The sequence below is a fragment of the Zootermopsis nevadensis genome, unplaced genomic scaffold (assembly GCF_977971745.1).
Source record: "Zootermopsis nevadensis isolate Lab colony 2312 unplaced genomic scaffold, Znev_1.0 Znev_ptg000030l, whole genome shotgun sequence".
Lineage (NCBI taxonomy): Eukaryota > Metazoa > Arthropoda > Insecta > Blattodea > Termopsidae > Zootermopsis > Zootermopsis nevadensis.
The window spans coordinates 266,858-283,425 of NW_028259162.1; the positions used below are offsets into that span (position 1 = coordinate 266,858).

Genomic DNA, 16,568 nt, shown 5'->3' on the forward strand with positions numbered 1-16,568 from the left:
AATTTAAATGTACATACAGTATGAAAAATTAACTGAAATTTATTTTTGAAAAATTTTGAACTCATTTTTTCCTAATATAAAAAGGTAATAAATATATACATTTTCATTATACACACTATCTTCTGCGTGACTGTTGGCACTATAAGCTGACTCACATAACTCCCGTTGTAGTTCCAGGGTCTTCACTTTTACTCTCAAGAGAGAAGGGTGGGATCCGACAATCAAACGTGTAACCATCCTCTCGCTCCATGCGGAACGTACCCCTGTACAAGACAGTCACCTTCTACTTCACTGGCACAAGAACAATAAATACACAAAACTAATAGGATATAAACCGGCCAGAAAAATAATTGGGTTAGAAATAAAAGTAAAAGGAAAGCTGTCCCACTCCACGCCATGTGGGAGCTTGGGAGGGGAGGAGGTACAGCTCCTACTCATTCTTAACCCTGACATTATATAGGGGTGAGTGGTCAGGGTCACGCCCTAGCCAGTATTAGTTTTGTTGGGCATTTGGATCTTGCTACCACAGAGTTAATTACTAATTAATTCTTAACTGGCCTTGAAAACTGTCAAACGGTCAGAATATTGAAGCATGCCTAACGGAAAGCAGTATTATTTACTAGATTAATCTTCATTTTGCTCCTCACAAATTGTTTAAAATAAAAAAAATTATACTACAAGCATTTGCTTCTGCTCTATGCAAGGATTCTAGCAGCTTTATTTTTTTCTCACCACATGTGTCCACTGGGAGCTTGCAAGCTAACATGGCTGCTGTATTGAAAAGCAGGTAAACTGCTAGACAGGACAGGCTCTTGGCCCACCACTCCACGACCTCGCACAGTCTCTAATGTCCCGGACAGACTGAATATCCTCCAGTGTCTCTCCCGCAACTGCACTGTCAGGTCTCCCAGGTTTTCCAGTCGGATGCAGTAGCGCCACTGCAAGTATCACAATTGCATAAAACAACATCCTATTCATTATATATAACTTCAAACCTAATCCAATCATTATTTACATTGATAATCCTGTTTCAGGTAAGAGGATCCATAAAGCCTCGTTAAAACCGATAGCACGGACAGTGCAAAGACACGATACTGCACTGCATTAATGGCTATGTCCGCTATTCACTTATGATGAAATGACTGTACATATTTAATATGTGAAAGCATAAATTAATGCAAACAATTACAATCTTTCACTCAAATCTACTTTTATAACACTTCCATAACTAAATGGATGTTTGACAAACTTCAGCAAAAGTATAAATCTAAGGGTGTTTATGAACATTATAAATCTTATAAAATGGATCCCTGTAGATCAATGGTATCAAATGACAAAACTGAACACAAACCCAAAACACAGAGGTGGCCTGCGATTCCCGACAACCCATGTAGAACGGAATCACTGTAATACGAACATTCTCCGTCGTCTCCTTGTGCACATCTGAGAGTTCAAGCCACGGGTGGTTCTTCTTCTGCCAGGCACGCAATGTTTCCTGTGCCCCAAATGGAGGATCTGAAAATAAAATTAGTGATATGAAGACATGCATGTACCCGCAGAATAAACTGAGGCGTGCAGAGAAATCCCAGCAACTCACAGTAATGTCGGTAACAACAATGCTCTGAATGAGGCCCGAGGGGAGTGCCTCAACAGGGGCAGAGACTGACGTCACATCACCACAGGACTTCTGCTTTGCTCCTCCTATCAAAGCAGAATAGAGCCCTGGACCTTCCGATGCACCTTATGACAGTGACTGCATCATTTCGTTATGGTTTTCCATTTCTATTGCAAATTTTGCACTTCAATATAAATTTGAATAACCTCAACAAACTTTACTATTTACCTTTATCTGGATAATACATAAGAAACTTGTCAAACAGCTCGTGCTGCAAAGGCTGCTTCTCTGTTGTAGTATATGGAAGAATGTCCTCGTGGGCAACATAGTCCAGGCCCGGGATCGCATAAAGACTGCGACTACTGTCCTGGTTACCGAGGAATGTCACAGCTTCTGTCTGGGCCCGCTGCAATTGTTATAAAAGTAAATAACTGTATGTGGTAAAGAGAGGGCAAATTATGAGGATAATCACCACCTAATATAATTAGAAAAATAAATTAAAAATAAGATAATAAATGGGAAGGGCATACAGCAGTCACAGGGACACAACAATTTCATACAAAATTTTGGTTGGGAAACCTTACGATAAAATACCACTTTGGGGTAAAAGTGGGAAGTAAAGTTAAATAAATGGAAGTGACAAGACAATAATGAACACCTTAACAGGGTAATTATTTAGTACAGAATACCATACTGTATCATAAAGCAAAAGTAAAGCTGTCCCACTCTATGCCATGTAGGCACTTGGGAGGAGAGTAGATATAGGACATTACTGTAACATGACGGTTACATTATACACATCACACAGCCATAATTTATTTTTCCTTTAGAACTTCTTTCCCTGAGACTACCGAGTTGAGATTTCAACAACTCTATAATTGCCTCTAGCCAAAATACAGAGGGAACATACAACAGTGTTCCTTAATTCACTTGTGCGTGTCAATACCTACAATGTAAGGGCAATCCCTGGAGTCTATCAACACTTGATAGAAAGTGTGAGTCTGCCCCTTCACCTCCTTCCCCACATGACTAAAGTTTGCATCATCGTGGCTGCAAACAAAATCAAACACATTTAACTAACAAATTGTAGATACAAAAGGCTTTGGTTAATTCAGTGATCAATCTTAGGTTACATGAGTCATCTCATTAGTTAGTTAATAAAACTTGCAATTTGAAACTTTTTAAATGCTTGGGAAAAAAGAGCAATTTGTCATAGAATTTGCTGTAAGGTAAAACATTTGTTAGATGTCAAAAAGTTAATAACACATTTTAGTTATCACAACAATTGGCAGATAAATGAACATTTAAAAAACACATACCTATCTCTTTTGTTAGGTACATCCCTGTCATAGACTCTTGCCAGCCAAGGAAATAACACCACACCTCGATAACCAAATACTCGATGTAGAAACAATTGTCCAGTGTCGTATTTACCCTGAACTTTGGGTGTTTCCAATCTACCAACTTCGGCTAATCTGAAATCATCCAAGGCAATTCATTAATAGTATATCAATAAAGCTTGCTGAACATTACATCCCTGAAGACACAAACGATACAATTCTGAATATCGTAAAATCAAATTAATTAACTGAAATGCAACATGTATTTCCATTATAACTGCGTTTTCTTACATTTTGTAGTCAAAATGTCTCAATATTTCAAGGTTATAAAACGCATCGCGTGTGCAAACAAATAACGTCGCTAAGTACAAACGTACAGTAACTCACCTCGTGTAATGCGAAGATTGAACTGTTAATATTCGAATGGATACATCTAAAAGGCTTTTCTTCAGACGCTTTGTTAGTCCCACTATCAATTCCATTCCTATCAGCTGAAAATTGCAAACAATAACATACACCCTCTCTCCCCGGCCATGATCGATAACAGTTTAGCCAACTAGATAGAAGTGTCACCGCATATTCGAGGCGGAAACGAAGGAGTATAATCTGTAAACCCCTATCTAAATGGAAAGGAACTTAATCAAGATTGGCTACGTATGGGAGTCATGACACGGAATACCGTCGTGATGATGTGGATGAATATCAAAAAACCACTTTACGAAATTTGTTTTTACCGATGTCTTTGGCTACGGTAAAAAATATGGCTATCGAAATTTCGTTAGGTTATAGATTACATTAGTTTATATGTGCTTCACGGTTCATCAGACTATGTGAAGTACCTCCTCACCAACCCTACATCCAAATATAATCACTCCTATGCACCGTGTTCTCATATACCCTCAATGAAGTCAAATTCTGTTACTTGAAAACTATATGGTTCACACAAAAAATGCTTCCAATAAAATTTGCTGGTGGCACAGAAAAGACATTTCATATAATTTTTTTTAATACCATTAAATCAAGGGTGATATGGGCAGACAGCAAGCAGGAGGGGAATCAATAAACAAGAAGGAAGTTATACATAAATTTTGCCTTCAAAAAACAAGAATACTCTGGATACATGGCATTTATATTGGGAATGGATGATGGCAATACAGACCAAAAATGAGCATTATGTAAGTTTATTGCTCCATGCCTCAAAAGACTAACATGTTTTGAACAAAGAATTATTTTAAACTATGTAGCAATATAAAAACTGAAGCTTTACATTCATTGTAGTCATATGGGTATTGCACAGATTCAACATGGCAGAAAATGAAATGTTTCATATTAATCTCCTGCATTCTTCCGGATCCAATTCCTCTAAAACAATGGAATCTTGTGGCATGATACAGTAACCACATGACTATACACTGAATACAAATGACTGCTATGTCAAGTCTCATGACACATATAATTTTGATAAAACTCTGACTTTGGTCAGTGGAAGATGAGTATAATGAGCTAGGAAGCATTCCAATGGTTCTGTGCAATTATTTTACCTCCTGTTAGCTGAAAGACTTTCACAGTATAAACATCAAAAGATATAACATAAATACAATCACATCAAAAAATTTAGTATACAAACTTTTGATAGGTATGAGTACATTCACAGTTTTCATTAGTAATAATAAAATAATAATCCGTGGCGTAACAGCCCTCTGAGAGCCGAAGCTGACTAGCTGGCCTCATGTTCACATGCCTAAACAAGTCTGTGCAGAACAAGACTTCACAAATGGGAAAACGTACTGGGACCATGTTGGTCATCTGGGTTGTTATGTCACATGGACTTGTAGACAGATACCAATGTTTTGGAGGAATATACTGCCTCAGCCTTAAGGGAAAGTCACATGGGTTCCAATCCCTGGGCACTTCTTTCTGTATTCTTCTCCAAAAACTTTTTCAGATGAAATCTGGGAAGATATTCAGTTTACTTCAAAAATGTGGTGAGAAAAATATAAATGGAAGACATTAAACTGCTGAAATGTGTAAAAAGTATATTCTGAGAAATCATATGAAGACTTTTAAGCATATAATAAACAAGTAACATAACTTTCTTTTAGTGTGTAATAACAGTAAAAGTGAATCCCTAATACTAGTTTTTAATTCACACTGTAATTGTAATTTCATTGTAATCTGAAAAGCATGTCATTTATAATTCCTTCTGCTGAATGATGTGCGCCATACTTCCACAGTCTTCTTTCTCAAACAAACTGGTATGCACAGATCTAAATGTAATAAATAAAACCAGAAATACTGTGTAATGTAATCATACTCACCACTGGAAGCCAAATAACCTATTGTCAGCAAGTAGTGTGCTTATTACATATACTGAGTATTTGAATACTTTTACAAATCAGAAGCAAACTGAACAATAAATATTTGTACACATAAATTCAAAATAACAGTCTGGCATTAGTACCAGTATTAACTTACTGAATGACTTACTCAACTAACATACATATGTCCCCTGAAGACGACATCTGTACTGTCACACACTTAAATATCACTGGGCAAAATTGATGAGGTACAATCCCTCAAAATTAATTTATTTTAAAACTGATATTACTGCTTGGCAATGGTTGTGATCTACATAAATCCCTTGATTAGTTACTTAATACAGGTGTTGAACAAAAAACATTTTCAATCAAGATCCCCCCCATAGTCAGAATTGATGCTCAGGTGCAGATCTGGAAAAATTGATCCTGCTTTTATTAGTAACATAACTAACTAGATGGCTTACCGAACCCGAAGGTTCATCACCGAATTAACGAAAGCCCTCCACCAGACCCTGTCCTGGGCCAAATAATCCAACCCCTTTCAACTCCTATCTCCCGTAGATCCCGCCTGACATTATCCTCCCATCTACGGCTAGGTCTCCCCAGCAGTCTCTTCCCCTCAGGCTTCCCAACCAATACCTCTATTTCCATCCATGCATGCTGCACACCCCTCGCATCTCATTCTTCTCAACTTAATCACCCTGACAATATTAGGGGAGGAGTACAGATTTTTTAAGCTCATCATTATGCAATTTTCTTAAAGTTATTAATGCCTCTGTACAGGTCTCTGATATTTTTTCCCTTATTATTTGTCTCAAGTTCAATAATTTTGTCCTTCAGGTATTCCCTTTTCTTATTCCTAAAGGTTCTACTAGCTTCACGTCTCACGTTACATAGATTATCCGCATTTGTTTCGTTTGGGTCCTTCGATCCATTAATTTTGAACATTCTTCATCAAACCATAGTTTATTTTGCTTTCTCTTGTAGTATCCTAGTTTCTCTTTGGCTGAAATTTTGATGCAGTTTCTGACATTCTCCCACTCCCTGTTGATGTCCACACTTTCACTATCTTCATTTGTCCCTAAAATTTGAAACCTATTCGAAATTTCAACTTGACATTGTTCCTTCACCTCTCCCTCACTTAATTTTTTCAAATCAAATCTTTCTGTGTCGAAATTTTGCTTAGTTCATCTACTTACTGAAAGCCGCTCCCTCACTTTTGCTACCATCAGTGTCACAATCTGCTCCTCTGAATGACCTCACATCAATTACATTTGTCTGTCTTCTATTATCTACTAAAGCATGATCTATCTGATTGTGTGTGCTGCCATCTGGAGAAGTCCAGGTGTATTTATGAATATCACGGTGTGGAAATTTTGTACTTTTTATTACTAACATAACCTCATATATTTAGCATTTTGAAGAAGGAATGTTTGTTTTTGAGTTGGCAATGGTACTAATTTCATGACAGACAAATTCCACAAAACTTTTACGAAATTAAGCACCCAATAATCGATCACAAAATTATGGCGAAAAAGTGTGCAAATTACATGAGTAAATAACATAATTTTCCTGGTGTGTTAGTGAGAAAGCCATACAGTAACTGTCAGCAGGAAACCTAATTGAACTAAATTCTGTACTCTGTTGAAGCCGTCTGCAGAGGGTACCTTATAAATATATCATCACAGTATGAAATTATGAACTTAAAATTCATCATGGGATAAATGAGATTCCTGGTGCTGCTGCTGTGATATAACATGCTCTGTGTGAGCGATGATATAGTCTGCTGACTGACTTTGAATCTCGACTCCCTGGTAATGCCGATCAGAACCGTAGTACAGCAACACAGTAGGATAACCAGATATGCCAGCTTGATGGCACAAATGTCGGAATGCATTACAGTTAACCTTGCCTGCAAGTACCCTGCCTTCCAGTCTCTGTAATATCCAAGAAAACCTCATTAAAATAACATTTTATTAAGCTGGAAAGGTGAACTCTACTTTGCAGCACACATTCAGTACATTTCAGTGGTATTGGTGATCATTCATCACAGGCCAAATCAGTTGGCACAGAGATATTACCAAGCAAGACAAGGGTAATCAGCCATATCAAGTCAAAAAAATGTTTGGACCAAAATAAAATTTGGCAAACACCTTTCAGACTGGAGCACCAAATGTCACTAGAATCCATTAAGTGATGTTAATGGCTGTGAGATGGCTACCCATTTGAGACATATTTACCACTTTTATAGCTAACAAAAATCAGAAGTAAAAATCAATCCATTTATTGATTACTTAACACATATGAGAAGCATGGATTGTGATCTTCTGGGTTATGGCAGTATACAGTTCTGTATATCATTACCAATGCATTAGATGAATGTACCATTTCTGCCTTCAGGGTAAAAGCGAAGATGGAGGCAATGCATTCCTCCAAAATCTTGGTAATGGCCAACATCACAACCCAAAGACTGCAATCTACATTACTGGCACTGTTTCTATATCACAGATGGTACAGAATGATAATCATAAGTGTTTAGTAGACCAAGTTTAGGTGGCTTGCATCTATTTGAAGGCAATGACTGACACTACCCAGCATTCGCCAGGAAAGAGTGAGGAATATCACAAAACATGTTGGTCATTACAGTACGTACTGAAACCAAAGTAATCGCCCTTCCAAGTGAATGTGACATGACGGTGTACCTGAGCTATAATTTGGAACTCTGGAGCAAAAACAACGCAATGCCCACACCATGGAGCATAGAAATCAACAAGCCAGGGCTGTTCACTGTTCAACACCCGACGTTCAAAACTCTCAGGCGTGAGTTCTTCAACGGGAGAAGGGATGAAGCCAAACAGCCACTGTTGCAGTGAGTGTGCATCCCTCTGAAAGCCACTGTACATACTGCAATCACAGTTACATTAATGATTAAATATAAAATCACCAATTATAATGCAATGCTAAACATACATGTCCAGTTCAAGGGAAATTCAAGACATAAATGAGATACAATACACATTTATACAAAAACAAGGAACTGGTAAAAATCAACGTAGATGTCGCTGCAACCCCCGATCAAAGAGTACTTAGATTAAATCTGTGAAGACTAAGATATACACTTACAGGGAATGTGACATTAAACCCCTTCAAAGAAGGCTCCTTCAGCAAGCATATACTTCTTCCCCTGTTCCTGCCAGCGAGAAGAATATCTCTGAATCTCTCTTTCAGACTGCCAACAGCTGCTCCAATGCAGTATCTTCAACTGTTTCCACGTTAACAGACCTCTTTGACTTTTGAGATCTTTTTAAGTTTAGGGAACTGAGAAAGTTATAGCGCTGTACCACGTTCAGCTAAAAACTGCCACAGCTGGACTCAGCAGACACATGCATCATCATGGCAAATGCCCACATGCCAGACTAAACCGTGCAGTCATTTATGATGCACCGTGTCATAGAGACATCTCAAAATGTGTAGACAGACATGCTGATTAACAGTTTCACCTTCCTGTGGCACATCAGCCTCATAACTGAAGAAAACAACAAGCACCACTTCAGTTATGCACATAAGAGCAGTAATACTCACGCAATGGTGGAGAGGCCCTGGCCACCCAGAGGGTATAGCCTGATGGTGGGATACGAACGCACTCCCTGCTGCCTGCACAGCGAGACCTCCGCTTCACAGTCCACTGCTCCAATGTGAATGTTTGCCACGCTTGACACCATCTGTGCAACAGGTACATTTTCATCAAGAAGCAATGGAATTATTAGCAAGAGGAAGAAAAAGAATGTCCTCTCTTCAGTCACTTACATTCTATCTTTAGTGATGGGTCATTCCAGCATCACAGGGCACTTTGATGACCCTTTCACAACTGCAAAGGCTATGTGACTTCAAATGAGAGAATGTGTATAATGATAAATTTGAAAGTACTAGAAAGGAGCAATCACAGCCCATTTTAAAACACTAGCCCAGTGTTTGTACAGACACTGAGAAAAAACATCAATGCCTAGTTCCTCAAAAACATAGGCAGCAATTCACGGGAATGCAATCCCCATGTATAATAAAAGTCAACTGTACAGGGTTTTACTGTAACTGGGAACATACCTTAGCAAGTTTCCTCCATTCTGGTGCTAGCTGCTGACATGGGCCACACCATGGTGCAAAAAAATCCACCATCCACAGCTCATCTGGAGATTTCTTACCAACACTCGAATAGAAAGACTGTTCAGTAAGCTTCACCACTACAACAATTCAGAATTTTGTTAACGTTCTGGAGGTGATGCCACTGTTTCTTTCCCCAAAATTTCTTCTCCCACTTATTGCAAGGAAAATATGGAATCTAATTGACATTCTCATTCTCACACTAAAATAGCAAACACCCTTATTTTTATGCAATTATTAACACACAATCATTTTCTCTATATTGCATAAATTTAACCACTATTCAGTAAATTTTAAGTTCCAACTACCAAGCAGGAAAACTTGAATATTCAACACTGCTTAGGGCATAATCCTGGTCCATCCACATTCAGAATGAGTATGCATGATGTATTTCTCTATTCTGGAAACCATAATGACCCAAATAATTAATCAACTTATCAGCTCTGCATGAAATGATGTTCAGGCATACAAGAGCAAAATGAAACGATATGCACGTTAGAAGTTCTTGACACAACATCTGTGTAATTCACCAAAATTTTTGGTGAACATTTAACAATATAAACACAAAAGTCTATTCTAGTCTCCCAACCCTTTCTGTTAAGAGTTGTGTTGTTATTACTGAGCTAGTTATTAATGCAAGTTTCCACAGCGGTATATCTTTCACCACTTCCACTTATGATCACCCCGCCAATTCCCACGTAGTTCACACATTACGTAGTTAGGAATATAACCGAAGACAAGACATACCTACGGGGTTCAGGAGATCTTTCAGGAAATCTACAAGTGAAGTTGCTGTGTGATCTCCATGAAACTGCTGCTTCTCAGTGTTATTGTACAGAATGGTGGTAGGGTAGGAGCGGATGTTATGCTGACGACAAAGACTGGCATGAATTGTGCAGTCAATAGTTCCAAAGTTCACTGATGAATCAAAGTGCCGCGAAGCTTTCCGCAATTCTGGCAATAGTCGAAGGCAAGGTGGACACCATGGGGCATAGAAATCTACTAACCATGCTCCACTTTCTAAACAAAGAAACAAATATTTTCTGTTTCATGATACAGTGCAAAATATGATGGCACATAAAATAATTCTTATTTTCAGATTCCAATTAGCATCAGATTTAAACACAGCAAATTTCTTCCAAACCAGTTAAAATCTTTCAATAATTTTCAAGTGGTTGCTTGGTCCTGCTGCTACTGGTAAAAAAGTCTGCATGAACATGAGGAATATAAATGTTTCTGATGATGGTGTGTTACAATGAGTGTGTACAGACATAGTTTCAAAATCATGTCAACTTTACATGGAAACGCCACACACTTGTAATTCATGTCTCACCATGGCCACTGCTTAAGAGATCAGGAAATTCTGGTGGAGCCAACACTCGGACATTGGGAGCAGCACTGCTGTCCCTCGCAAAGTTGGCAATATCATGAGCTGTTTCCCGCCCATGATGGATCTCATGACCTCCACCAAGCTTAAAGACAGCAAACAATGGGTAACGTGCTATGTGCAGGTCCTTGCACAGCTCAGCCCATCGTCCACAATGCACCTTCCCGAGCCGCATGTCTGGCAGCAGACCAGGCAATTTCTTCAATTCTAGCTCCATATCTGCTGTTGTTTCACCCAAGTAGAAGTACACTACCCATGGATAAGGAGAACCAATCTTTAGTCCATTTCTCATCTCCTGGGAAAAGAAACACACAATGCACTTATAAAAAATTGTTTCTACAGTTTTACTAAGAAAATTACCTCCACAGTCTACGTTACTAAGACCTTAAGCAGCTGTTCTACATGTATTTATGCTACATATTCAAAATAAATAAAATAAAATAAATAAATTTCATATTAATATCTTCAGAGCATGGAATCCAGATATCCCATTTCTACATTGATCAACATTTATTTCTTCATGGAAAGGAACAATTCTTCAGCAGATTAAAAATGGATGTTAAATATTCAACTTCTTAGACACACCACAAATAAAAATTGCAAAAATGCACATATTAGCATTGTCTGTCTGTCTATCTATCCGCCTTTGTGTGACAGTTTGAAAATGACTGAAAAAACTTTCACAAAATTTGGTATTGAGAAGTTTCACTAAATTTTGTCAGTACATTCCAATTCAGACTTAAATTGGGTCACAATAATGGACTCTTTATATGAAGACCTGTATGCTTATCTGTGGGACTCCAAAACTTCAGACAGACACATAATGTTTAGTGTTATGGTCGTCACTCTTTTCACCTAGAGAGAACTGAGCTTCTCGTTACGTGGCAGGACTGATTAAAACTCCCATAATGAAAGATCTAGAATGAGAATTCTTTAGACAAAATTTGTTCTAAACCCCTTAAATAAGCTACTTGTGTGTACGTACATCAAATCCTTCTTTATCCAATGCTGATGGCTCAGGCAGAAAGGACAGGACTTCCTTTGCAATTTCCTTTGCATCTGTTCCCAAAATTCTATGTGTCACACCAACTGGATGCTGTTCCAGAGGTTCCCAGTAAATTACACAGGATTCTGTACTTTTACCAAACTTCTTGCACAGTTCTTCGCTACTGCCGCAGTCTACTTGGCCCACCATCACCAGACCTTCCTAAAACCAATCAAAAACCTTTTTACCATAAACAAAAACCTCTGACATGTATATACTCATTTACTAAACTGAATTATATTCACAGTTCACATAACATTGTCATGAAGCTGAAAAGCAAACATATTATTCACGAAGCCAATAAACTACCAACAGAATCTGAAGATTCGATATCAAAGTGCACTAGTGAACCAGTTGATATTATTACAACACATTTCCAAATCCCTTCATGAATTTTCAAGTGGCTTCCTTCACAAAGTCTCAGCAGTCAGTGATTCTGTATTCCTTCATCAGGATGCATTTCCAGCCCATCATAGCTACCTAACAATATAAACATAGTTTGTTGGTACATTAATTAAAAAGGGTTATCATCATAAAAATACTTTAAATATAAATGTCATGCTAAAACATAAAACATTTCCAACAAAAATTACCTTCACAAAACCAGCATAATTTTAAAAGAATTCTGACATCCTAAAAATTACAGAATCCTACAAAATAGAATGTGAACTGCTTCTGCATCTAGCGATGCATGGCCACCTTGTGGCATCGCTGGTGAGAGGAAATTTTCAAATATGGCAAGCACCATGGATTTACTCCTACTAAATTACATAGCAATAATTTAACTTGTTCAGACAGCTTGATCACCCTGTAAGCATCTTATGTTTTCTTCTATAAAGCAGCCAGGAGAGGCAGCAGCAATACTAGCCCAGCCCCTTCCATGATTCTCAGATGATGTGTCTTAAAATACGCAAACAATATTAAAGACATTTTCTTAAAGTTTGGAAAATAACATGACCACCACAAGAAGAATCCATTTCCTTCTTTCAGTCCCTTATAACAACGTAACTGTTATAGGCAACAATGCAAAATTTGAAGTGGTGAACACAGCCACCTAACAGATCAAAGACAAATGAGTTGTGAGGATGTGAAATGGATTGAACTGGGTCAGGATGTCTAATGGTGAGCTTTTGTGAACATAATGATGAGTTTCTGGGGGCCGAAACAGAAAACAGACTACCACGTGTTGAATGAAGCTATCCTGAGACCAAACATTCATTTTAACTATTACCAATATGGCAGCAAGCTTGAGTCTAGTGTCAGGACCCAGACAGCCGTCATCCTCGGCTCGGCACAGCACCAGCAGCCACGTGGAACTGCCACGATCCTGTTCCCAAACTTTGTCATCCACCCTCAGCACACTTGCTTGAAGCCGTGACAGTATGAAATTCTGCATATCATCCTCATTACGTTCTCCATTGTACTTCTCCCTCTGAAACAAGGACTCACCTGCTCTCACTCCAAAGGCATCAACTGCTCTGCCACTCAAAATTAGATTTGATTTTCACTAACACATTATGTACAAAAATGCATTTGGAAATGAACTCAAAACAGCAATTTCATGGAGATTTTCCTCCAAGATCCCTATATGCCCTCATGTCATGATGCTTATAAACTGGGGCAACTTACTGCACAAAGTGTTCCAGAACAAGATCTTATCAGGCAGCATTAAGTAAAGAAACATAGAATTGCGGAAATACATACTTCAATGCACCACATATATTCTCCATTGTGTTTCTTTGCATACCTCATCATTACTGATATTCATTTACTATTGATAATAAATCTACTGTTTCGAAGCTACAGCTATGAAGCTGCATGGAATCAAGATACTGTACACCTAAAGGAGATCCATACTTCATAAATACTTTGAGTGATGATCTACTGTCAGTATCATGTTAAGCCTTTATGCAGCAAACACATATAAAGTATTAATGTTCTTCAAAAACAAAATGAGCAAGTCTGTGTACACTATACTTCAGGAAATATACAAAATCATCTTCTCACAGCGTATGTAGATCAATGTTTCCCAAAAATTTGTTCTCAAAACTCTTTTAAGTCTTACATTATAATGAAGGAATGCCATGACAAAAATGACACATGGCATACAACAGAATAAATCATTTTTACACGGCAGGAAAGAAAAGTCGAGTTAAATTTTAATTGCTTGGGAAATACAACAAAACATTTCTCCCTTTGCTGATAAATGTACATTACATACATTAGAAACACAGGCTGATGTTTGAAGATGGTGTATGTAATTTTTCCATATTACCTTTACTTTCAGTGAGTTCCCTGTCCTACTGTAAAATGTTTTACAGTAACTAACCAACTACTGTCGGAGAACATCATAAAGTAGCTTACAGCAGGGTAGACAAAAAGAGACGGGTAGACTGTGATGCCCTCCTGGCGACAAAGAACCCAGTCCTCTTCACAGTTAACAGCACCCATTCTGATCACGCCTTCTAGTTCCCGAGCCAGACGACGCCATGCCGGTGCCAACTCATGGCAGTGTGAACACATAGGAGAGTAGAAGTTGATGAACCATAGTGAACGTGAGTTCAGAACACTCTGATCTTTAAAACAGAACCATAATTTCAGTACCCGAGGACCAGCAACAGAAGAGTATATAATGGTTTCAGAATGACACGCACTGTGTCACTGCATTGTAAAGTTTTCATAAATCCAACACAAACACCACAAAATATTAAACTGTTTTTAAACAGTCCCCATGCACAAACACTATCACAGTTACCTCAATAATATATCAGTGATGACAAACTACCAAAAATCAAGAAGTTTGGTTGCAGCTCAAGAAGCCAACTTAAAAAAGGAATTCTAAACTTACACATTACTGATACTCAGTAATAATTTATCAGTTTTGGTCTCCTGCTTCCACATTTTACAGAGAATTGGAAGTTTTCACCATGTATTTTTTCTCATTCTTTCTATGTTATTACTACCACCACCACTCTACTTTTCATCCTCTGCATAACACGTCCTCCTTCATCCATTCTTCTGTAACACTGGCATACAAAGCATCAAAGTTCCAACAAAATTAAAGTACAAGCATCAGTCATTTAGTTATTAAGCTCAGAAAACCTGCACCTGAGGTAAATATAAATTGGGAAGAGTCATGTAAAATATGCCTGCAATAACAGGGTGGAAAATCATGCCAATACTTACCAAAGTCAGCCTTGTTAAGTGTGACAATCTCTGGATCATCATCATAAATACCAAAATTGTCACGATAATAACTCCACGAGTGATAACTCTGCTTATCAGAAGTGCCAACACCTTCCTCTCCATACAGATCATATTTCTTTCGAGACTCAGCATCTTTCAACACTTCATAGGCCTTTGTAAGACGCACAAACGTGGTATGTGCATCTGGATCAGCCTGCAGCATTACACAACAATTAGTTCAACAGCCTTTTGTTTTGCTGACCAATGTGTGCTCTTACACCTACTGCCAATGGCTGCAGAAAAGTGGGATGTCTTTATGCTTATTTATCACTAGATTTAAACCAACTACTTTTCAGACAAAGAAAAACATCACACCACCACTGTTTAACCCACTTCAACGTAGTCTCAACCATCTATTTCCATGAATATTAGGAAAGGCTAGAAGTAATTTTATTTAATGTATCATCTAGTTTGATTTCAACTCAATAATAAATGCTTTTGTGAGTTTGCAAAACATCTTTATGTGGTGACCATATCCTCCTCCGCATACAACCATAGATATTATCTATTATTGACCTTCTCCTTCCTAACCTAATCTGTCAATGAATTAAAATTTGTAAAAAGAAATAACTTTACTATTACTGCTAAACATGTCTATTAACGGTGTAACAATTTTATAATTAAAACACTATGCAAGTGCTAATATATTGTAGAAATACACCTACCACATTTTAATTCACTATACTAAACATAGCACATCACAATATTGTACTTATTCTGTGCATTCTGGCACATTCACATCAAATACTACTTATGGCTGAATGTGTCCATGCCAAATTTTTGCTTTGGGACTATGGTATGAACCACCCAAATTATGTTATCTTCATGCCTGACCTATTACGGGATGTGTGAAATGTCAAATGTGGATTTTTAGTTCTAAAAATGTTCACGATATTTTTAATCAGAATGGTCTCCATGTCTGTAACCTAAAACAAACAAACCTGGTTTTTGTCAGGGTGCATTGTAACGGCCAGTTTCTTAAAAGCTTTTCTTATTTCTCTGTTATTCGCATTTTTTTGGACACCCAATAGTTCATAATAGTCGTCTCCTATAGAAAATGGGAAGCAAAGAACTACTACGACTAGTTGGATGTCAAGAATTAACCTGAAATCAAAATTTGAGGTTAGACAAATACAATTGCAAACTTAGCACATAAACATTTACATTGAATAACAAAAAGAAAATCGTACATGTTAAACAGATAAAATTTTGGTGGCTTAGCCAGTAATTAAACCTAAGCACTACGCTCAAGCAGAGCTGTCAAACATATGCTTCCCGTTACTGCTTCACTCCCACGCCGCCATTGCATTATGATGCATGCATGGCGAAAAATTCTGAGAAGCGACCCAGGTATCCAATGTAACCATTTCATTTGCATCACATGGACAAAAATATATATTCTCCGAAATATTACTATCAATGTGTCGTGTATTTGCTCTGATAATATTGAAACGTTCAT

At 37.8% G+C, this 16,568-nt stretch overlaps 2 protein-coding genes across 3 annotated transcripts; both read right to left on the minus strand.

Moving 5' to 3' along the window:
* Positions 1-21: 21 nt before the first annotated feature.
* On the minus strand, positions 22-3,518 carry POLDIP2 (DNA polymerase delta interacting protein 2). 2 transcript variants are annotated; one of them, XM_022070629.2, is made up of 7 exons: positions 3,343-3,518; positions 2,935-3,090; positions 2,566-2,665; positions 1,844-2,021; positions 1,352-1,515; positions 733-938; positions 22-291 (listed from the first exon to the last, which is right to left on the minus strand). In XM_022070629.2, exons 1-7 carry the CDS (start codon positions 3,435-3,437, stop codon positions 222-224), a joined length of 969 nt encoding a protein of 322 aa, XP_021926321.1. In that variant the 5' UTR covers positions 3,438-3,518; the 3' UTR covers positions 22-221. The 2 variants fall into 2 exon arrangements, with proteins under 2 accessions (XP_021926321.1, XP_021926320.1); XM_022070628.2 differs by having other exon boundaries at positions 22-263; positions 3,343-3,516.
* Positions 3,519-4,120: 602 nt separating this feature from the next.
* Positions 4,121-16,425, minus strand: LOC110833057 (endoplasmic reticulum disulfide reductase DNAJC10). The gene is made up of 12 exons (XM_022070669.2): positions 16,300-16,425; positions 16,051-16,213; positions 15,050-15,263; positions 14,228-14,439; positions 13,095-13,295; positions 11,804-12,025; positions 10,765-11,113; positions 10,179-10,451; positions 9,375-9,511; positions 8,856-8,995; positions 7,976-8,177; positions 4,121-7,210 (listed from the first exon to the last, which is right to left on the minus strand). Coding segments are annotated over exons 1-12 (2,349 nt in total). The 5' UTR covers positions 16,302-16,425; the 3' UTR covers positions 4,121-6,976.
* Positions 16,426-16,568: the final 143 nt, after the last annotated feature.

Excerpts from the sequence above, each read along its gene's own strand:
- POLDIP2 (XM_022070628.2), bottom strand. The coding sequence starts at position 3,437 with ATGGAATTGATAGTGGGACTAACAAAGCGTCTGAAGAAAAGCCTTTTA. Across the intron at positions 2,666-2,934 it reads GTACCTAACAAAAGAGATAG|CCACGATGATGCAAACTTTA; the intron begins GTATGTGTTTTT and ends TTTTGTTTGCAG. Across the intron at positions 939-1,351 it reads AGGCCACCTCTGTGTTTTGG|TGGCGCTACTGCATCCGACT; the intron begins GTTTGTGTTCAG and ends TGATACTTGCAG.
- LOC110833057 (XM_022070669.2), bottom strand. Across the intron at positions 15,264-16,050 it reads TGCACCCTGACAAAAACCAG|GCTGATCCAGATGCACATAC; the intron begins GTTTGTTTGTTT and ends GTAATGCTGCAG. Across the intron at positions 9,512-10,178 it reads AGATCTCCTGAACCCCGTAG|TGGTGAAGCTTACTGAACAG; the intron begins GTATGTCTTGTC and ends GAATTGTTGTAG.